The sequence below is a fragment of the Rhinolophus hipposideros genome (genome assembly GCF_964194185.1).
Source record: "Rhinolophus hipposideros genome assembly, chromosome: 10".
Lineage (NCBI taxonomy): Eukaryota > Metazoa > Chordata > Mammalia > Chiroptera > Rhinolophidae > Rhinolophus > Rhinolophus hipposideros.
Genome location: NC_138056.1, coordinates 84663273 through 84688014, shown reverse-complemented (window position 1 = coordinate 84688014; position 24742 = coordinate 84663273). Strand labels below are relative to the sequence as shown.

At 36.3% G+C, this 24742-nt stretch overlaps 1 protein-coding gene across 9 annotated transcripts in view; it reads right to left on the bottom strand.

Annotated features, from left to right (window-relative positions):
- Positions 1-24742, bottom strand: part of RNF214 (ring finger protein 214) — a gene marked incomplete at its 5' end in the record, with an annotated part of 33873 nt that overhangs the window by 6488 nt on the left and 2643 nt on the right. For 5 of the 9 annotated variants that reach the window (XR_013994224.1, XR_013994225.1, XM_081063134.1 and 2 more), the window contains 4 exons: positions 15607-15746; positions 18511-18651; positions 21724-21783; positions 22491-23001. Coding sequence is in view for 7 of the 9 variants with exons in the window: in XM_081063134.1 (XP_080919260.1) it covers positions 15607-15746; positions 18511-18651; positions 21724-21783; positions 22491-23001 (852 nt within the window). Of the gene's footprint in view, positions 1-15606; positions 15747-17445; positions 17494-18510; positions 18652-21723; positions 21784-22490; positions 23002-24742 lie in introns of all 9 variants that reach the window. The other 4 variants (XM_081063139.1, XM_081063140.1, XM_081063137.1 and 1 more) reach the window with 3 other exon arrangements.

The following is a 24742-nucleotide window of genomic DNA, read 5'->3' as shown; positions in this document are numbered from 1 at the left end:
ATAGTAAACATTCTTCAAAAAGAAAAAAATCTTCTCTTCATACTTCAGGACTTCTCATTTCCATCGGTTTCCTCCCTCTTACACTGCCATACCGGCCCCAGCCCTAGAGTGTGACATACACACTCTGGATTAGGGTGAACAACTGCCTGATTTGCCTGGACCTGAGGGATTTCCCAGGATGTGGACAGTCAGGCACCCTGCTCAGGACTGAAAATACCAATAACGAAACAGGGTCAGCATAAGAAATTCCTGGTATTACACTTGATTGTCATAAGGTTTATGGCTGAAAGCAACAGGCTTACCCAGATCAGTGGACAGTATAATGGGGAAATGTTTCAATTACTTTTACTGGATTTTAAAGGTGAAAATGAGATGAAAAGGTTGGGAAGAGTTATATCCTAAGAAAAATGTTCCCAGTTTTCTTCAGTGAGAGAAACAATTTTATTCCTCTTCTGTTTCTTTAGTAGCCTTACATCTTTTTTTTATATATATATAAAGATTTTACTGGGGAAGGAGAACAGGACTTTATTGGGGAACTGTGTGTACTTCCAGGACTTTTTTCCAAGTCAAGTTGTTGTCCTTTCAATCTTAGTTGTGGAGGGTGCAGCTCAGCTCCAGGTCCAGTTGCCGTTGGTAGTTGCAGGGGGCACAGCCCACCACCCCTTGCGGGAGTCGAAACCGGCTTCAACCAACTGAGCCATCCGGGAGGCAGCTCAGCTCAAGGTGCTATTGGTTCAATCTTAGTTGCAGGGGGCGGAGCCCACCATCCCTTGTGGGAGTCGAGGAATTGAACTGGCAACCTTGTGGTTGAGAGCCCACTGGCCCATGTGGGAATCGAACCGGCAGCCTTTGGAGTTAGGAGCAGGGAGCTCCAACCGCCAGAGCCACCGGGCCGGCCCAGTAGCCTTACATCTTTGAAAGGGAGCAAGTCACTTAAGAAATTGTTGAGGTCTCTTCTTTCCCGTGACCCGATCCTCTACACACCCCTGTTCTCTATTTCATAGATAAAGTGCAGGTGTGTGTGTGTGTGTGTGTGTGTGTGTGTGTGTGCATCACACACATTCATTCACTGATTCACTAACATTAGTGTGACCCCCTAATGACAAGGTCTACTTATGTGAGAAATGACTCCGTGGGCATTTTCCTCTTTAATCTCCAGTATTGTCCTCTCTAAATTAACTTCCTGCTAGAGGAAAAATTCTCTAATACTTTTCTAATAAAAGGTGCATAGGTAGATGTGTTCCCTGTACAACATACTCTTCAAGTTAAAAAATACATGAGGAGTCAGAATTCTCTTACCATAAGAATATGTGAAATATGTTGTGGGTTCAATGATCCATTTAGTCTACGTGTGTGTGTGTGTGTGTGTGTGTGTGTGTGTGTGTGTTTAGTTTCCGGTGTACTAGTCACTCCTTGACAATGCAATAATCGTAGAAAAACATTACAGTTGTCTTCTTTGATCAATGTGATTCTTGAAGATTACAGAGGCTCACCGAATATCTCTAACTTCATTAAACACACTTTTCAATTACATATATACATTTATATTAGAAAAATCCTCTTACCATGCCCATGGGGACATTCCACATATGCACACAAAAATATTTTCCTGTGGACATTTGGCCACGTCTACCTCACTGGGATCCAACAAGACAAATGGCACTACTAGCAACCACAACCACAATCACAACTGCTAGCAAACAACTTAAACTGTCATAAAAATGCTCAGCCTTATACGTTAATCAGCCTGAACCATATATATCAGATTTCACTTCATGAAAGGGTACTACTACCTGTGACCCAGGCTAGGAAAAAAAAGAAAATCAATCCCCTATAGTAGATGGTAAAAAAAATTGTTGGTAGAATAGAAACCACTTTTCACTTTTTTTTTTTTAAGATGGAACAGCATGTACTTCCAGGACTTTTTTTTTTTCCCCCAAGTCAAGTTGTTGTCCTTTCAATCTTAGCTGTGGAGGGCGCAGCTCAGCTCCAGGTCCAGTTGCTGTTGCTAGTTGCAGGGGGCACAGCCCATCATCCCCTGCAGGACTCAAGGAGTTGAACTGACAAGCTTGTGGTTGAGAGCCCACTGGCCCATGTGGGAATCGAACCGGCAGCCTTCGGAGTTAGGAGCCTGAAGCTCCAACCACCTGAGCCAGCAGGCCGGCCCCACTTTTCACTTTTTTGATGACTGGTCTAATTTCGTTCAAGTCCCATGCTTCTGTTATTTTGAATAGCTAGTTCAGGGAATGAATGGTTCAGATGAATAAACCCTACCAGATTATGTAAGCCTGACTTCTTGTAGGTCCCAATGATTGCATAATTTTTTAAAATTAATTTTCGTTTTGATTAAATACTACAAATTATAAAAAGTTTACAAAATATAAAACATAAATTATCTTACACAGAGGTCCCAACTCTTCTAATTACTGGTTGTATGCCCCTAGACAAGTTATTTCATCTTTCTAGGCCTCAGGTTCTTCATCTGAAAGAAGAGCAGTACCTGAAGCATGGGACTCATGAGAGAGTTCACTGAGAAAACACACATAAAGAATTGAATATGGTGCCTAGCACAAGATGTATCCAACAAGTGTTATTTTTTAAGTATTTTTTTAACTCAGTTTCTCACAATTGCACTACTAACAAAGAATCATTATTATACTTCTTCTCAGTCCTTTAAAATAAATATTTGTATATTTATGTAAGCATATCTGACACACAAATCCATTATATATGCTTCTCAAATATTGTAATATTTATCTTATTCTTTTAACCTAATGTATTTTTCCATATCATTAAGTATTCTTCAAAAACATGATTTTTAAATAACTATCAATTGTACATATATATCATTATTTATTTAGGTATTCTTTTATTTTTAATTTCACAATTATAAATAATGATATAATGGGCATCTGTGCATATGTGCGACAATAGATTAATCATGAAAGTAATGTATTTAGATTTGAGAGAAAGCTACTTACAGTAGTTAAGAACAGCCTCTGGAGCCAAATTAAGCTCTAAGTTCAAATCCAGACCCTATTACTACCTATGCAACATTTGCCAAGTTACTTTTCTGTGCCTCATTTTCTTAAAGTAAAATGGGGAGCATAAAAGAATCTACCTCTCATAGAGGTGTTAGCAGATTAAATGAGTTAAAATATGTAAAACACTTAGAACAGTCTCTCGCATATAGTTAAGAGCTTAATAAATATTAGTTATTAGTTATGGATATTAGAATGTTTTCCTTCAGAGACACTAAATTTTTTTCACCACTAGTGGTGGTGGAAATCAGGTGATTTTGAGAGGAGGAAATATTAAGTGTCCTATGAAATATCCTCAACAGTTAGAGACAGAGCTAAAAATTAAGTCCTTGGCCAAATATCTTCCTTTCATAATATATTACACTCCAGGCAAGGTGAAAGGAAACAAAACAAAAGCTGTTGGGTGAGTTAATATTATAGGGTTATGTGTCCCGAATTTGGGGTAGGTTATGAAATTCTTTTCACTGAAACTGAAGCTAATACAGATCAATATAGAATGAATGGGATCAGACATAAAGCAGAAATAATTTATCCTGGGATGAACAGCAAAATTAGTTTATGAGGCTAGAATTCTTCCTTTATTCAATTTAATTCAACAACTTTATTGAGCAGCCTAGTCCTAGGCATTCTGCTAAAATTTGGGGATATGAAGATGCCCCGTTCCTGCCCCCAAGAAGCTCACAATCCAGTTTTCCAGGTGAATGAATAAAAGAAACAAGAAATTCTAGGCAGAACAAACAGCATGTGCAAAGGCTACAGAGTAAGAATGCACACGCTAAGGAAGTGGCCCAGGTGGTGCAGCAGGCCGTGACATACAAGTCGAATACGAGGGAATATACTAGTAGTCTGGGCTGGGGACACAGATGGCAGTGTCACTAACATAAAGATAGTAGTGGAAACCCTAGGTATGGAACAAATAATCTAGAACAGCAGTTTGCACAAGGTTCACAGTCCCCAAAGCCCTTGGAGGGCCTGGTCTATGAAAGCAAAAACTAATTACACTAAACAAAAATAATAACACTAAAATTATTTGCTTTTTTCACTCTCATTCTTTCATGAGTCTACAATGGAGTTTTCCTGAGACCACACGACAAGTGATAATATCACTTTGACGGCTAATGGAATATATGCTTCTGTATTCTTTGTTTTCCAGCAATTTCTAAGGTAGTAGTTTTAGGATATAATTTAATCTCTCAAATTTTTTCCTTCTCAGTAGTTCTGTTGTGTTCACTAGCTACTTTAATAATACTTGCTGTAATCTCTATAATTTCCTTATTGTACAATAAATCACTACTGTAAAATTTCAAAGTTCTCCATGCATCTAAGTTGAAAGAAGTACTTTTCATTGCTTTGTAATATTTAATTTTTTAAAAAACCTTTCTCAATTTTTAAGTTCTATTTAAAATATATTACTTTTAGTATTTTTTCTAAAATAAAAGAAAATTTACTTGTAATTTCTCTCTTACATTTAAAAATAAATCACTGGCTCAAAAAGGGAGATTAGAAGACTCACTTTCTCAACCCACAGCTCCAATGTATATATCTTAAGATACTAAAAAGATGCAACTGGCCTAGAGTTATCTGACCTATGGAAAGAGTGAATTTGGGCAAAATTGTAAATAAGAAACCAAAGCATGACAAAAGCCATCTGTCTCTTGGCTTTATAGATCTTAATAATTTACCTTACTGTCTTAAGCAACAGAACGTTTTCTAATTATATTGTGCCAGTTATGTTATAGTTACATTTTGAGACCAATCATTCAGAATTTAAAGAAAAAGGAATTGAGTATTTTAAATGCAGATGTGATGAATTTTTCAAAATTTTAAAAGTTGTCAAAGCCTTTCAAACTAAAAAAGAAAAAGCCACGGAAGCATCTTACCCGGGTAAGTTACTGTACTGTATTAACTGTAGAAGTACAACTTGGTACAGCTGACATTGCTACATGCTTGCTGGATGAAAAAGTCAGTAAAATAAATCATGGCAGCATCACTTTTCAATGGTACAGTAATTCATTAAATTAAAGATTTTGGGGGGCCAGCCCGGTGATTCAGGCAGTTGGAGCTCTGTGCTCCTAACTCCGAAGGCTGCCGGTTCGATTCCCACATGGGTCAGTGGGCTCTCAACCCACTGGTTGCTGGTTCAACTCGAGTCCCGCAAGGGATGGTGGGCTCTGCCCCCTGCAACTAAGATTGAACATGGCACTTTGAGCTGAGCTGCCTCCTGGATGGCTCAGTTGGCTGGAGCGTGGGCTCTCAACCACAAGGTTGCCGGTTCGACTCCCACAAGGGATGGTGGCTGCACCCCCTGCAACTAGCAACGGCAACTGGACCTGGAGCTGAGCTGCGCCCTCCACAACTAAGACTGAAAGGACAACAACTTGAAGCTGAACGGCGCCCTCCACAACTAAGACTGAAAGGACAACAACTTGACTTGGAAAAAAGTCCTGGAAATACACACTGTTCCCCAATAAAGTCCTGTTCCCCTTCCCCAAGAAAACCTTTAAAAAAAAAAAAGGAAAAAAAAGAAAAAGATTTTGCTGCAAATTTGAAGATTTAGGGTTTCATCTGTGGAACTATAATTTTGCTTTACAAATAAACAAATCTATAGATGTGGCTAGACTTGCTATTTTGTTTATATTCGTCTAGTATTATCACCAACTAATCACCAAAGATAATGTTGTGTGTGAATTCTTGGCAACAAACACAAATTATGCTCACATAATCCAAGGTAAATAACTTTTTAGAATTTCCTGGTTTATCCAAGAACAACTCTGTTGTCACTTAGAGTACACTTACAGTATAAAAACTATAGTGGATAAAAATATTGGCACCGTACACAAATCAAAAAATGGCATCAAATTATACTATTAGCCATTGTATTCTTTAGTGCCACACACTTGTAGTTGGGGGGGAGGGGCAAGGATACCTGTGATACAGCCATAAAAAACAATTTTATTAAATTTCAACCCTTAAATACACATCTTTTTAGTATTCGGATTGCTGAACTGCTAAATGCCAAAATACAATGGTTGTCTCAAGGAAAAACACTTGTGAGATCATTTGAACTGTGAGCTAAACTAAACCTCTTTTGTCATGAGACACCATTTTTACTTCAAAGAACAACTGATCAACAAACTATGGTTATTTCTTGAAAATGAATAAAGAACTCTTATTATTTCAAAGGCAACAACTAACAGTATTGCCAACAATAAAATTCATGCTTTCAAGTGAAAATTATAATTTTGTACCAGCCATTGGGAGCTTCCCACTACTTATAAAGTCTATTCTGATGAGATCAACAGTGATATAAAATATTGTGATTCTTTAAATATTGTATAATAAAATGTGTCAACACTAGGAAGATCTAACTAACTCTGAACCAATATTTTCCAAATCATCAACGCATTGGGATACTAAATCAACACTGAGACCCACCTGGAACTACAGAATTGGTATAAAGATTATTTTAAACTGAAGACATTTGAAGGTCCACAGATGCAGAATAAAGTCTTCTATGAATTTCCCTTATCTAATTTAAAGCAGCAACTTCGAGAAAAGAAAGCTATTATAAATTCCTCTTCAAGGCAGTTCTACTCTGAGGAGAAAGGAAGTGAATAAGAACTACATTCTAAACCCCTTCTCCAGGGGAGTTTTATGGCCCTGAAAAAGACAGAAAAACCACTCATATGTGTATAGACAAACATTATCACAAACTTTTTATCTCATCTGTTCTCCTGAAAACGCATTTATCTTTCCAAAAACTCCCATAAGTGCCCTTTCTCACCATCCTAAAAAGTCATTGGTTTTCCTGTAAGTGCCTTTCTCACCTCTCCCCTTCACCTATTAAGATGGTACACAAGCCCCAAATTCAAACCACCTCTTTGAGTTACTTATTACTGAGTTCTCCCACATGTATCACATTGCACATGTAAACACTGTTTTTTTCCTCCTGCTAATCTGTCTTTGTCAGTTTAATTCACAGACCTCAGATGTTGAACCAAATAAGGTAGAGGTGAAAATTTTTCCTCCCCTACACAACATAGTTAAAAGATCCATCAAAGGGTAAGGCAAGCCAAACATTTTAATATAACAATGCAAAAAGTTCATTGATGTGGTTTCAGATTCTACAATGCAACTAACCTATAAGAAACTATAACCTCTCAAGTGTTGGCGTACTATCAAATAATACCCACAATTATCTAAAAAGGCTATTAAAATACTCTACTTTTCCAAATACAGATCTGTGTTTATCACCAGATTTTCTTCATATACTTTAACCAAACAACATACTGCAATAGATTAAATGCAGAAGTAGATAGAAGAATTAAGTTTCTTCCATTAAACACACTTACAAAAATGTAAACAACTCCATACCTCTAATTAAATTGATTTTTGATTTGGGTTAAACAAAGAATTTTTGGAACACAAAATATGTGAACCACAAAAGAAAGGTAAACTGGACTTTATCAAAATTTAAACTTTTGCATTTCAAAAAACACTATTATAAAGTGAAAAGGCAAGTCACAGACTAGGAGAAAATATTGGCTAAATGCCTATCTGATAAAAGGATTATTGAGTGATAAAATACTCAATAAAAAAACAACATGCTTTTTAAAAAAAATATATAACAATACATAACAGAATCCAGAGTCTCTACAATGCATTATTTACAATATTCAGGATCTAATCCCAAATTACCAACATAAGAAGAAACAGGAAACATGATTCATAGTCAAGAACAGAAGTTGGCAAACTATAGCCTGTGGCTCAGGCTGCCACCATTTTCGTAAGTAAAGTTTTTCAGGAACACAGCCACAGTCATTTTGTTTACATATTGTCTATGGCTTCTTTCAGGCTACAACAGAGTTGAATGGTTGTGAAAAAGACCGTATGGTATGCAGACCTAAAATATTTACCACCATGTTTCCCTGAAAATAAGACCTAGCTAGACAATCAGCTCTAATGTGTCTTTTGGAGCAAAAATTAATATAAGACCCAGTATTATATAAGACCCAGCATTATATTGTATTATATTATATCATGTTATACCCAGTATTATTATGTATTATATCATATCATATCATACCCAGTCTTATATTAAAATAAGATCGTGTTTTATATTAATTTTTGCTCCAAAAGACTCATTAGAGCTGATTGTCCAGCTAGGTCTTATTTTGGGGGAAACACCGTATATACAGTAATCAATCCCTTCCCTCCACCCTAAGCCACTGGCAACCACTGATCTGTTTTTCTCTCACTATAATTTTGTCTCTTCTAGAAATTCATTTGAATAAAATCATACAGTGCATAGTTTTTATTCTGGTTTCTTATTTAGGATAATGCTTTTGATTCCAACTCCTGGTCAAGAAAAAAGGCAATCAATGAAAAAGGAGTCCAAGGTGACCAAGATATTAGAATTAGCAAACAAGGATTTTAAAGCGCCTATTTTAACTATGGAAAAGATATAAAGGAAAATATACTTACAAGCTTTTAACAAATAAGAACTCTCAGCAGAGAAATTGAAACTATAAAAAAAAATTATACTGAAATGACAGAACTGAAACATACTAGAAATATGCATTTCACTGCATGAGCTTAACAACAAAATGGAAATGTTATAAGAAAGAGTAAGTGAAATCAAAAGTGCATCAGTAGAGTAAACCAATATGAGAAACAGAGTAAAAACGATTGGAAATAAACTAATTGAGCCTCCACGAGCTGTAGAACAGTATTGACAGGTCTAACAAATGCAAAAGTGCAGTCCCAGAAGAAAAGGAGTGATTGGGCTGGAAAAAATATTTGAAAATCATGTCAGAAAACTTTACAAATTTGGCGAAAGACACTACTTTGCAGATTAATAAGCTCAGAAAATCCTAAACAGGAAAAATACAAAGAAAACCACACATAGGCATATCAAAGTCAAACTGCTAAAAAACAAAGGTAGAGACAAAATCTTGAAAGAAGCCATAGATAAAAATGACACAATACATAGAAACAACCATATGAACTGTCACTGACTTCTTTCTCATCAGAAACAACAGGAATCAGTTTATATTAGAACAACATCTTCAAATGAGTAAACAAATTGTGGTATATTCACACAATGGACTACTTCTCAGCATTAAAAAGGAATGAACACCTACGTCTATTAAAGAAACTGAATCAAAAATGAGCAACCTTCCAAAACAGAAAGCACCAGGCCCAGGTAAACTGATAAATTCTACCAAATATTTGAGGAAAAAATTATACCAATTCTATACAATCATTTTCAGAAGACAGAACACAGGAATACTTCCTAACTCATTCTTTGAGGCCAACATTACCCTGATACCAAAACTAGACACAGACATTAGAAGAAAAGAAAACCACAGACTAATATCTCTCATGAATATAGATGCAAAAATCCATAACAAAATATTAACAAATCAGATCCAGAAAAGTATAAAAAGAATTCATACCAAAACCAAGTGGGATTTATCCCAGGTATTCAAGGCTAGAAAATCAATTAACGTAATCCATCATACCAAAAGACTGAAAACAAAAAATCACAGACCGTATCAATAGATGCAGAAAAAACATTTGACAAAACCCAACACCTAGTCATAATAAAAACTCTCAGTCAACTAAGTAGGAACAGAAAGGGACCGTCTCAACTTAATAAAGACTATCTACAAACAACCTATAGCTAACATCATATTTAATAGTGAGAAAATGGAAGCTTTCCCACTAAAACCAGGTACAAGGCAAGGCTGTCTCCTCTCACCACTCCTTTTCAACATCATATTTCAAGTTCTTGCTAATGCAATAAAGCCAAGAAAAAAGGTGTACAGACTGGAAAGGAAGACATAAAACTATCTTTGCTTGCAGATGACATGATAGTTTATGTAGAAAATTGGAAAGAATCGACAAAAAAAAAAAAAAGGAAAACAACCTCTTTGAACTAATAACAGATTATAAAATGGAAATGGAACTACCTTATGACCCAGCAATTCCACTCTTAGTTATCTATCCAGAGAAATCCAAAATGCTAATTCGAAAAAATATAATGCACCCCTATGTTTATTGCAGCACTATTCACGATAGCCAAGACATGGAAACAACCAAAATGCCCATCGGTAGACAACTGGATTAAGAAACTGTGGTACATTTATACAATGGAGTATTACTTGGCCATAAAGAAGAATGAAATATTACCATTTGCAATGATATGGATGGACCTAGAGAACATTATGCTAAGTGAAATAAGTCAGACAGAGAAAGACTTATTTCTCACTTACATGTAGAATCTAAAGAATAGAATAAATGAGCAAACTAATCAGAAACAGTCTCAGAAATACAGAGAAAAAACCGAGGGTTGCTAGATGGGAGGGGGGCGGGGATGAGGGAGAAGGTGGGGGGATTAGAAAGCACAAATTAGTAACCATAAAACTGCCATGGGGATACGAAAGACAGTTTGGGGAATATAATCAATCATGTTGTAAAGATTTTGTAGGGTGTCAGATGGGCAGTTGTCTTATTAGGGAGACCACTTCATGGACAGTGTAGATGCCTGATCACTGCGCTGTACACCTGAAGCTGAATAATAATCAATGTCAACTATAATTTAATATAGATGATAGATAGACAGATAGATAGTCACAGGATATTGAGTACAGCATAGGGAATAGTCAATGGAATTGTAACAGCTCTATACGATGTCAGAGGGGTAGTAGATTGGGGGAGGGCGGTATCACTTTGTGAGGGGTGTAAATGTCTAACTAGTACATTGTTTTGTACACCTGAAACTAAATTTAAAAAAAATACTATATTGCATAAAAAGAAATTCACAAACAGGTATAAAGTTTAGACTTAAACACAAAGACAAGAAGAAAGGATGGATGTGTCTGCTGATAAGAAACTAACGGAAGTTTTACTTGATGGCCTCTAGTTTTTCAGTGAAATAAAAAGCAAGATCATCTGCTAAGACTAGGGAGAAAAATGGTGGAGACATGAAGTTTAGAAAGAGAGGTAAAAGTCTAGAAGAGCCCTCAGAAGAAGAGGGAACTCTGAAGATCCAAGTAATGTTGGAAGTCATAAATTTATTCTGGCCCCGAGATACACAGTTGTATGATTTTCTCCAGAAGCACTCAGCGGCCCAGGTGTGAGAACAGAGAGAGGTCAGGTGGCTGACTGGACCCAGGACAAGAGTACTACAGAAAAATGGAAGGAAAGGAAGAAGTCTCATAGAATTGATAGTAATGGTAAAGGAGTATTAAAGGCTGGCTAAGGGGAAAAAAATGCTTCCAGGGATCTGACAAGACGAGTGGAAAATGGAGTGAGGTCATTGAACAAGAAAGAGGACTTGATGTGATCAAAATATGGGATATTGCAACAGCCTGACTCACTGCTATTGTACCTACGAGACACTCAACTAGATTTACTGATTGCTAGACAAGCTATTAAGACTTCAAAGCATACCAATTAGATAAACTACCATTTGGTGAGAAATTTCCAAAATGAATCCTCATGCACCATGTCAATTTCAATTTAGCATAGATTCTTGTATCACATCCAAAGCAATGCTTCCAACAGCAATCCCCTTAATCTGCTACGTATCTATCAGTTTATCGTATGAGTTTATCAGGCAAGCTCAGAGCATTAAAAAAAGAAAGAATCATGCTTGATATTGCTGTTTTTCTGCCACTTGTTCCAAGCTAGTACTTCTATGAATGAATTGATGATATCCTTTAAAGCACAAGCTCACCATCTCTTATTCTGGAAGAGCCCTACCTACTTGTTGCCATTCTCAATGAGTCACTATTAAAGGGAAGAAGCTGAAAAGAAGTTCTGCCCTGGCAGGGAACTAGCATGAAAGCCTCATCTTTCTAACGCCAGCGATAATCTTGAAGGATACAAGCTGGGGACTAGAAAGTGTCCACACAAAAGCAAGACAACATCCATGACAAAGGAGGCAGGTGTCCAGGGGGGAAAAAATCAAATACATGACTAACCTGAACGTTTTATTTTTATTTTTTGGTCAATTCAGGGTGTTTTCTTTAAAAATTTCATTACATTAAAATACAGAGTAACTACCTCCAAATAGCACAAAGAACTTAGCAGAATTCTATTAAGTAAATTCATCTTTATATAATATCATCATGAAATTCTCTTAATATCCTATCCAGTGATTCAACAAACATTTGTCAAATAATTATCAAATATACAGCTCCTAACCAAGTGTTGTAAAATAATTTTTAAAACAATTTTAAATAGATATATATATAGAGAGAGAGAGCCTAGCCTTTACAATATAAATGACCAGTGAAGACATATACAGGTGGAAAAAAATGTAGAGTATATATAAAAATAAGCGCTAAAAGGGCGGAGAGCTATATAGGTGTTCTGAAGAGAAATTAGTTCAAGAAGAAATGTGAGGAAGGTTTCACAAATGAGGTAGAATTTACGTTGAAACTTGTAACATGATTAAAGTGGATAATACATCTTATAAAAGAATCCCATTTTCCAAAAGAACTCCAGTTTTCCAAGCCAAAAATATGGGAGTTACTCTAACTTTTCCTTGTCTACCTACCATTGCTACCCTTATTATCTTACAAACATGTTCACTTCTCGCCTCCCCAGATACCGTGTTTCCTCCAAAATAAGACCTAGCTCTAATGCATCTTTTGGAGCAAAAATTAATATAAGACCCAGTATTATATATATTATATTATATTATATTATATTATATTATATTATATTATATTATATTATATTATATATTATATTATATTATACCCTGTCTTATAATAAAATAAGACTAGGTCTTATGTTAATTTTTGCTCCAAAAGGCGCATTAGAGCTGATTGTCTGCCTAGGTCTTATTTTCGGGGAAACATGGTACCACTTTAGTTTTGGCCACCGTTATTCTAACCCCGGCCCTGACAGAACAGTCTTCTAAAGAGTCCTCTACACTACTCCAATCCATTTTCCAACTGCCAAAATCATTGATCCAAAATGCAAATTTCGTCCTTTGTTACCCATCCTCCCTTAAAATCCTTTAGTATCTCTCCCTGTCAGGGAAAAAACCCAAACTCCTTAACACAGTATGTGAGCCTTTCGTGATCTGGCTTCTGACTTACAGCGCTAGCCTCATTGCTCTCCCTCGGCTGCTATTTTCCCTGTGGGCCCTCTGCCTGCAATCTTTCTCACAATTCTTTGCCAGACTAATTCCTCCCTATACCTATTCCCACCACTGCAACTTTTTCTTTGAAAGTTTCAAACCCAAAGAAAAGTGAATAGAATAGCACAATGAACATATGCCCTTCATCTAGGTTCTCCAGTTATCCCACTCTTTTTGCCACATTTACTTTAGCTCTCTCTCTCTGAACCACCTGAAAATTACAGACATCATGAAACTTAATCCCTAAAACTCCAGCAAGTATCTCTTAAAAACAAGAACACATTACCATAATCACACCCAAAATATTTAACTGATGATATTACCTAACATGTAGTCTACATTCAGATCTTCCCAATTATTCTAAAATGTCCTTTATGGTTTGTTTACTTAACCCAGGATCAAACCAGGAAGAATACATTGCACTTGGTGGTCAAGTTGCCCCTTGTCTTTTAGGACTCACCTTTGGAATTGTTTCCTCTGGGAAGCCCTTTATGACTCCCCCTCCCCAGTCTGTGTTACAGGCCTCTGCTCAATGTGTTCATATCATCACTGTCCATGGTATCATTATGCTATTTTGTAATTATCTGTTTATTTACGTATCTCCTCTAATAAGCAATTAGCTCCTTGAGGGCTTTTTATTACACTCTCTAGACACATATTGTCTGGTTCATAGTACATATTCAATAAAGGCTGAATGAATGAATGAGCTATGAACAGCAAATATGACTGTTATTGTGTCTCCCCTCCCCCCAAATTCATATGTTGAAGCCCTAACCCCCAGAGTGACTGTATTTGCAAACAGGGCCTTCAAGGAGGTAATTAAACTTAAATGATGTCATTAGGATGGGGCTCTGATCCAATAGCACTGGTATCCTTACAGGAAGAAGAGAGATATCAGGAGTGTGCATGTAGAGAAAAGGCCATGTGAGGGCACTCCAAGAAGGAAGTTGTGTCTATAAACCCAGAAGAGAGGTGTTACCAGAAACAACCCTGCCAGCATCTGTTCTTGGATGTCAAGCCTTTGAAACTGTGAGAAAATAAATTTCTGTTGTTTAAGCCACCCCCAGTCTGTAGTACTCTGTTATGGCAGCCTGAGTAGACTAATACAATGACCAAAATCTTTGTGCCCACAGTTCCTATGGATAACAGTATGCTAAACAAAACCTATACCAATGCCAGAACAAGGATACACACAGAAGACTTCTTCCCCTACTTCTGGAAAAATGAATCCTACATTTAAAAGAACGAAGGACAGAAAGCATCATTCTAACACTCATACATAAAAAAAACCCAACTGGACCTACAAGACTTACAAGCAGCAAATTGTTAGTACCCAATCAGATGGTAAAGAAGATAAGAGATGTGTAGAGTGTACAATGCGCACATCCAGAGGAAATCTTTCATGGAGCTTAGAACAAAATTACAGACTCACCTTCCGAACTTCTGCTCTTTAAGATACCTGCTGCTAAGTTGTTTACATGTACCTGTCTATGCTTCATCTTCCCCACACAGACTGTGAAGACAATAGCAGAGGCCATGTTGTTGGGTGGCAGTGGTGGTAGCTGTCTTAATGAATAACAAAGCCTACTGTATAGTGTTTTGCTCCTAGTACGCTCTTCATAAATGCTAGCATGTGGATCATCAGGGACGGCTGAAATATTATCACTAGATTCTCAACAGAACAACTGATTGGTCTTTAGGCCACCTCTCATTCTTTCTCAAGTTGCCTTTCACAGTTCTCCCCTTTCATACTTGGAAAATGATTCAGAAAATATCTTGTTACTTTTTTTCACTTAGCTCTCTGACACATTAGCAAGCCAAGATTTTCTTGATAAAAAGGTGCTTTAGTAGAATTTAAATTAAATCATCACAGTATTCATAGTTATTTTGATTTCCAAACTGCTCAGATTAAGAAACTTGGAAACTGAAAAATATGATTGATTTCTATGCCCGCCGTGTTCTTGCTACAGTATCCAGAAGAGGACACAGATCTACTAAATAATTCTTTCCAAACAGCTTACCATGTTACTGTTTGAAACTTGCTTTTGGTACTTAACAGCATAATTATAATAAAAGTATTCTCAAAAAAAAAAAGTATTCTCATAGCCTGAACTTTAAAGAAACTCGGGTTACAAAGCTAGGAAAATAGATGTTAGATGCATATCAAAATCTTGATCAAACTTGGGCCCCAACAATTAGCTGCTATTATTTCAAGGTATTAATGACTCTCTGAAATCTCCTTCATTAAATTTAACATAGGGTGCTAAAAAGCTAAAATCACTGGAGGACTTCTATTTGTGCGCTGCTTTACAAATAAAAATTAGACTGAAAGAAGCTAGAAACACAAACAGGACTTACGCACATACACATATACAGAGGGCTCTTACTCTTAACAGCATCATTTACCTTCTGCCTTTCTCACAAAGTTTCTCAATTTCAGCTTTCAGATCTTGCTCCTTCTGCAAAAACTCCTTCTTTTCTTTCTCTATCTTCTTCTTTGTTTCTTCTCGTTTTATTGTTACATCCTGGATAGCCTTCAATATCTCCTGTGTCCCACACAATTACAGTTACACACAAATAAAAACGGAAATAAATTAGTTCTTTTGGTCTGAAGGTTATTTTCAACGATCACAAATTCACATACTGAGTTTAGTAAGTTCAAATTGAATTGAAAGAATCTGGTTGATGAGTAGCTCCAAAAGCTAGTATTTAGATGTAAGGAAGAAACTTACAATAAAGCAGATTTCAATTCAACAGGAGAAAGAATTTCTAATAATCACAACTGTTCAAAAATGGAATTTACTGCCTGTGAAGCAATAAGCTCTCCATTACTGGTGTTCAAATAAAGGCTGAATGAACACCTGTCAAGAATGCTGAGGAAGGCATTCTTGCACAGGGTGGGAGTTTGCTACTTCCAACAAATATGGTCTTGCTTTGTTTTGTTATGGTTCTACTTTATAATGTGTGAGGTTATTTTTTGTTCTTTTTTTATTATTTAACTATATATATTTCATAGTAAGAAGTCAAATAATAAAAAGTGATAAAGTTAAGTCACTCCCTAATTCATACCAATTCCATCCATAAAGTAATCCATGTGTTAACTGTTTTGTACTTTGCACATCTTTTTCCATTCTCAAACAAATACATGTATACTTATGTATTTCATTGCTTTTTCGTCTTTTTTAAATGAGGTCATTATATATACATTCTTCTCTATCCTGCTTTTTTCACTTGACATGAGCATATTGTCAATAAGTATAGATCTAACTCCAAAATAGCTGCACAACATGACATGTATATATCCAATTTACCCAACCATTCTGTTAAGAGCCCATTAGGTTGATTCCAGTTTTTTTGTAATTATAAATACTGTAATAAACACTCTAGATGTCTATACTTTCATACAAAAACTTATTTCTGTAGAATAGACTCTTAATAATGAAACTGCTAGATCACGGTACATACACATTTTAAATTTTAACTGACAATTCCTAATAACTTTTCTAAAAAGGTCGTAACAATTCAAACTCCTACCAATGTCTGAAAAGAGCAAATTTTTTCCTCACCCTTAACAACTTATGTCATTTTTGCCAATCTCCTGGGGGAGAGGGAGAAATGGCATCTAATAATTATAATGAGCCTTTCCCTAACTTCCATTCTTTACTGTTTTCACTGTCTCCTCCAACTAGAAAAACATTCAATGAAAGCAGAGACTATGCTTCGTTTATCACTAAATCTTCAGAAATTACATTAGGAACTCAAAAAATATTTTTTGAATGAATGAATACTCATGAGGCTGAGCTTCTTTTCCTATATTTATTACCCATTTGCTTTTCCTCATCTGTGAATTAGTTTATAACTGTTGTATACAAAATAATAGCCCCTCACCCCACCAAATATGTCCACATTCTAAACCCTGGAACCTGTGAATCTGTTACCTTCCACAGGAAAAGAGACTTTGCACATGTGATCAAGGTAAGGCTCTTGAGCTGGGAAGATAATCCTGAATTATCTGGGTGGGACCAAGCTAACCACAACATGGGTCTTTAAAAATGGAGAACCTATCCCATTTGTGATCAAGGGAAGATATAATTAGGGAAGAATGGTCAGAGATGCCATGTTGCTGACTTTGAAGATGGAGAAGGGGGCCACAAGTCAAGGAATGCATGCAAGCAGCCTCTAGAAGCTGGAAATGCAGAGATTCTCCCCTAGAGCCCACAGAAAGGAATACAACCCTGCCAATACCTTGATTTTCACCCAGTGACACTCATGCTGGACTTCTGATCTACAAAACTGTAAGATAATAAATTTGAGTTGTTGGTTTTTGTTTTGTTTTGTTTTGTTTTTACTTAAAACACAGTTTTATTTTTTAATTTATTTTTCAAAAAATGTGTGTTAAGCCACTAAATTCATGGTAATTTGTTACACCAGCAGGAGGGAACTAATATACAATAATCTTCCCTGGTTTTTCTCTAAATTAACTTTTACCATGAATTTATAGGAATCTTGGCATGCCATGAATACTAAACCCTATCTCAGATGCATTACAAATATTTCCTCTTCGTCTAACATTGATCTTTTTTACTGTTTTTTGCATCATTTGCCTTATCAAAAGTTTTTAATTATATGTAATTAAATTGGTTAAATTTCTTATAGCTTCTGGGTTTCCTCCCTAGCTTAGAATGATCTCTTGCAACTTGAGGCTTTATAAATATTCTCCCAAATTTTCTTCTAGTTTAAAATATTTTGCAGTTTTATATGTAGATTTTTAATCTACCTAGGATTATATTTTTTAATATAATGTGATATAAGAGCTTAATCAAATGATTTCCTAGGTAGACAATTATATCAACAAACTAAATAATCCTTTTCTCTCTGAACTAAAATAGAAGTGACAGTTTGAACAAGATGCTCTCAGAGATTCTTTTTATCCTTAAAATTCTACTATAACCATTAAAAACTTAAATACTGGGGGAGGGAGATGAGGGTAAGGGGGATCAAATATATGGTGATGGAAGGAGAACTGACTCTGGGTGGTGAACACACAATGGGATTTATTGATGATGTAATACGGAATTGTACACCTGAAATTATGTAATTTCATTAACAATTGTCACCCCAATAAATAAATTAAAAATAATAATAATTATAATAATAAAATAAATCCTTCATCGCCTTTTGCTAAAAAAAAAAAAAAAAAAAAAAAAACTTAAACACTGCTTTTCAATTTCTATTAATTTAGAAACAAAATTAAAGTTTGATTAGGGATTGTAGCTTTACTTATTGTCAATTTTAACATAAGCAGAATACCTGGTGATTCTTCATTTCTTCTTCTCTCCTTTGCTGAAGTTGCTTCAATTGCACTTGGAGCTGATTCTCCACTTGTCTCTGCTTGTCCAGGACCTCCTGGTAACGTTCCTTCAATAGGGTTCTCTCTGTCATCATTTTATCCTATTGGTAACAACAGAACAAAAGTGTAATTCTCCAGTTGAATGGCAAGAAACATTCACCAAGTGTCTGTGCAAGGCAATGTACAGAGAGCTCTCTATGGATGCAATGTCCAATTCTGTAGCTACTAGCCACAAGTGGCTATGTAGGCTTAAACTAATTAAAATAAGGAAATTTAAAAACCCAGCCCCTCAGTCACCTAGCCACATTCCAAATGCTCAGTAGCTACATGAGACTAGTGGCTGCCATATTGGACAGCGCAGACATGGAACACTTCCATTATTACAGGAAGTTCTATTGCACAATACTGCTCTAAGGTGGGGGTTGGCAACCTATGGACTGTTGGCCAATTCCAGCCATCGCCTGTTTTTATAAATAAAAGTTCTGTAGGAACACAGCCATAACCAATGGCTTACAGGCGTTTTTCACACTATAACGGCAGAGTCCACATAGCCCACAAAGCCTAAGATATTTATTATCTGACCTGTAAGAAAAAGATTTTGCCAATCTCTGCTCTAGGAAGTAAGAGGAAGGAGGCATTTTATCATCCATTAAGAGAAAGAAGAATGGGCAAAAACAAAGAACAGATTATCTATCAAAATGCATCCAGAAATTAGATTTTTTATTGGTCATTAGCTCTGAAAACTGACAGATCCACAAAGAGGTCTGGAAAACTTGTGATTCAGATTGGGCAAATCGGCAAGCTCTCTCTCATAAAAAGTAGGCAGTAGAAGTAAGGACCACAGTTTAGCTCTGCCTCTCTCATTTCAGTAAATCGAGCAAAACAATGGTTACCTTTCAAAGGGACACTAAAACTTAAAGAGGATCGATTTAAAACACATTTGGTATAAAGTAATCCATGTAATATTTAAACTGAGAACATTAAATTGAATGTGTTTATTAAAAGACAACTATTTTCAAAGAAAAGAAGTTTTTAGATGTGAATGTGGAAAACCTTATCAAATAATAATTTTTCAAAAAACTCTCAAGATGGGACTTTAGCTTTGGGCTGAGCTAGTCCTTAACGCATGTACTGAAATGTGATTATGGCTCCCCAAGATGACTTCTCAGTATCACATCTTTTCAGGAATTATGAAACTGGGGTCTATGAACTGGCCTCAGAGATCTTTGAACGCTCTAAAATTAGGGTGTGTGTGTGTGTGTGTGTGTGTGTGTGTGTGTGTAAGATTTTTGAGATGAGAATTCAAAGTTTTCAAAAGATTCTGAAAGAGGACCTTAACCCAAGAAAAGTTAAAGGTTAAGAACCAATAAATGAAATTAATAGATTAGAGGATTCTTTTCTTTTTTAATCATAGTTCTTTCCCTTTACTTTCATATGGTACCTTCTCTGCTCATGATGCATCGTTCGACAAAAACAGGATGGGGGAAAAAACACTAGTTTCATGAAAAGAAGCCTTAATTAAGGTACATACTACTAGTACAAAGAGATGATTTAAAGACAAAAAGTAAATTACCTTATTCAGTTCATCTCATCTTAACAAGCCAAAGCATTGTTACGTGGTTTTATCAGTGTCTAATTTCCAAGAACAAGGAGTCACAATTTGAAATGCAGGCAATGGGCAATTATCACAAATGCATGAAAAAGGTAGCAAATAAAACAGGAACCAAGTTGCTTATACTGCCACTAAGCTTAACACCTGCTTTAGTTCCACTGCCTTTTTAAAAGATTGTGGGCCACAACACCACTCAAAAGAATACCGCCAAACAAAAAACAACCCTCGGTCTCTTTTGACCCAATCACTTACCAGTTTCCACCCTGCTTCAGACTGATACTAAACTGTAGTTATAACTTCTTCATTGGCCCTTTCAATTGCTAGTCATCTGAAGCCCACCTTACAACTATGGGGACAAAAATAGTCTATGTAAAGTGCTTAGTGTAAGTGCTAAAGAAAAAAGATGACTTCCCCCCCTTGCCTGGAGGTTCTCTTCTACCAAACACAGCTCCATCAGGTCTCTCATCTCTAGGTTCTGTTTACCTGTCTGTTGTTAACTCCTGAGTTGCTACTCTATACTTAAAAAAGTTTTATTGGCCTCATTTGATTAATGTACTCCAATAACTTACTTCTTTCCACCTGCCCCTCAATTTCTTCCATGTGTTCTATATATTCATTTTCTTCTCCCCCTCCCCATCCCCCAAATATTCACTTTCTTATCTGGTTGCTACAAGCACTTTTCCTCTTTTTTCCACTCAGCACATCTTACCCTAAAGACCATTCTTGATCCAAGGGGTCCTTTCCCAGCATTATCCTTCCTCTTAAAAAATATACATTTAGACAACCATATGTTTAAGGGGTAGAAGTTTTTCCACAAAATGTCAGGGATAGATCAAGGGGAACAGTTTAACAAAGATAAATGTGAAGTTCTCTAAATTTTAAAAACCAATTACCTAGGAATAAAATGGGAAGATACAAGTAAACAACAATGAGAGAAAGACTTGATGGAGTACGAGTGAACGTTCAACAGCGTGATGACTGCCAAAGAAGCCAACTTAAGAAATAGTGTCTAGAATGAGAGAGAATGAGAGTCCCGTTGTATTGTGAATTAATTATACTCTACCTGGATTATTACATTTAATTCTTAGGATCACATTTTCGAAGAAACATTGATAAGATGGAACATGTCTAGGTGAAAAGGTAACCACAATGATGAAAAGACTGAAAACATATCTTATGAAGAAAAGAACGTTAAAAACATCTGGGGATATTTCACCTGGAAAGGTCCAGACTTCAGAAGTGAGGAAAAGGCAGGAAAAAAAAACTGCAAATATATGTAAGGCTAACAAGTAAGAGGATTTAGATTTACTCTACACAGAGAGAACTATAACTACAAGTTTTAGGGATCCTGTCCTCACCTCAGAATAAGATCTAACAATAAGAGCTATTTTTAAAAATGCAATAGGCTGCTTTGTGAGTAGTAAGCTTTCCATCTCTAGATAGCTGACTATCTGTCAGGAATTTTATAAAGGAGGTTCCTGCACCTTTCCAACTGAAATACAACTCTAGATTTTCTCCATTAATGGCTTCCTATATCAACAATGACAGTTTAAATACTTACCAGATTCTTTTCAATATCTTGATCTGTGTTTACCTCTGAATCAGCTGTCTTAAAGTCAGTCTACAAAGAAAGAAACAATTATATTCAGAACTGTTCAGTGACATTTTAAAAGGGAGAATTATTCTCATACTTTCACCTAGAAATCTGCCACCAATACCTAAGAAGCTAAATTATTAGCTTCATAGCAAGAGAAGTGCTATTGTTCTAGCAAAAGGACACTGACATCCATACTCGGTGAGCATTTATCCCACCTGAATAACCTGGACAAGACCCAAGAATTGATGGAGAGACAGCCTCAAGTCTGAGATAAGATTTTTGCCCCTACAACCTATGGTGCCCATCCTTCCTCCTACAACAAAGCACACCTCACTAGAAAGCAGAATACACTGTACTTCTTAAGACGTATGTCTGAGAATTAACAAGGATTCCTCCTGCAAGGACAAAGATGGGAAATATGAATGCTAATGACCTACACTCATCAATTACTCAGTGAGAGATTATATGTAGATCATAAAGTTCCTAGTCGCCACAATCAGACAATGGCTCCTGCCTTTATTATTTATTGAACACTGGAATTGCACTATAATCGCATTGCATTGTAGGGAAATAGTATGACAACTGCCAGTAAAAAAACGAGACAGAGTAGTTCTCCACCAACCAGGAATACGTCTCCTACCCTCATAAAAAAACAAAAACAAAAACAAAACAAAACAAAAAAACAGAAAAAGCCCCAATTCCATGTTAATAGTAGAAACTTGATACTTGACCTGTACAGCAATGTTCTGAGAAAGCTTCAGGGAAGAGCTATCCTGATCATCATCCTGATCCACTCTGACTCCTTCAACCCCATTTGCTGGAGGTACTACAGGTCGGAAATCCAAGCCTGTGTCCCTGCTACCTTCCTTTAGGACGGAGGCTTGTGGGGATTTCTCTTCAGAACAATTCCCGGAGACAAGCTGCTTTGTATGGCACCCTGCCTTAAGAGACCGAGTGACAGGATGGAGGCTCTCCCGAAGGCACGTGTCCCCCTCCTCTCCTGCTGTGTTGGCCACGTCCTTCAAATCAGACTGAGACCCACTGCCAGAAAGACAAAGGGCTGTGGCTATCAAGTTTTCTCCTAAGACCGCCCGGTGCGCTGCTGACGTGTCACCTGCTGATGAACCAGGATTCTGCTCTGGCTGTTCCAAATGGACATTTCTGTTATTCTCCTTGGTTATCGTTTGGCTACTTACACTGGACAGAGGTGAGTTCTTGTGCTTCTGTGCAGGGTCTTTGGAGCTATCAAAACATAAGTTAAAAAGTTTCTGTCTTCACCCAATCTTAAAGAGAATTAGACGTGTAATACTTTTAATGTAACCACTAACAGAACAAAAGGAGACTATACAAACCCCCTAAATTATCAGAATGAAAAGGAACTTAGTGTCTATCCAGTGATAGTTATGCCACATGCGGGGAATATAGCTTAGTAGTTAAGAACCTGGGTTCTGGAGATAGTCTGTAGTAAATGACCACACATAAGTAACTCTGAAAATCTACAAAATGTTTAAGGCCAATCTGAATAACTTTAGGGGTGCACAGGAAATAGCCTAATGGAAGAATACTTCATTTGTTACATGTATTCATTTAGTTACACATAATATTTTAATACGACATTAATGTAGAAATATTTTATTCCACTCTCATGTTTCACAAAAATAATTTTCACATAAACTCATGATACAGATCTTTGACCAGAACCACTTTTTAGGTGCAACAGTTTTCCAGAGCATAGCACCTTCACTTCTTAAGTTGTCTGAAGTACAATTTTGAATCCAAAATTGAAGCTGTCAGTAGAAATTTTACCCCAGACAAGGACACTTATGTACAACACTAGAATAGTTGTTTTATTGTTTATCACAGAGACTCAACATATTGGCTTCTAAAGAGATCTTTAAAACTTATCTACAATGACATCCAACTTTCACAACTGTGTAAGTATTTCACCCAGAAATAACGACTAAATCTGTGTTAAATTTCTTTATTTTTTTAACTGATTTTGTCAACTGATTAAGCACCCCAAACTAGCACTGACTGGGGTTTCAACAGTACTTGCTATTCAAAATGTAACAACTAAGAGAGCATCTGATGATATGAAAATCTTTACGTTAAGATGATACCTTATTGGGAGTTAATTGAGAGGTGGGGCGACACTTAATTACAAATTTGGGCATATATAGTACCTAGATATGAATCCTGACTCTGCTCCTTACTAGTTGTTTCACAATGGGCAAGTTACCTAATTTCATTTACAAAACAGAAATAATAAAACTACCTACCTAATAGGATTATTGTGGATTCTATGAGATAACGCAGATGCAGTACTATGCAGATGGCACATAGTAAACGTTCAATGCATCTTAGCTGGTATTACTATTATTACTAGTAGTGTGTGGCTGATTTTATTAATATTTGTAAAATGAAGATCCAAGTTTATGGTTAGGCTTACTTAACACTTTCCCCATTAAGCATTCACTAACAAATTTCTTCTTTTAAACAAATATTTACTAAGTACTCTGGAGTCAGACAAGTCTGGGTTGAAACCCTGACTCCAACATAGCTTGATATCCTTGGGCAAGTTACTAACCTCTTTGTCTCAGTTTCCTCACCTGTAAATGGGAATAATATTAGCACCAACTTACTGGGATTGTTGTGAGGACTGTATGTGTTAATACGTAGAAAGCTGTTAGTATAGTATTACCTATTGTATTGGGTGTGAGGTAGAATCCATAATCAATGTAGTACAACATTGTACATAACGTGTCAAGCACTGTAACATGCAAGGTTGGGTGATCATAATTCCTGCCCTGAGTTTAAATGCAAGGCAAAATATATACATAAAGCAGTAAGCCATATTAACAAAGTTACTACTTATCTATAGATAGATACAGATATAGAAATAGGAACACACGTGTATATCTGTGTATATGTACCTATGTGTAGATGTATGGAACATAGACTCACATGTATATAGACATACACA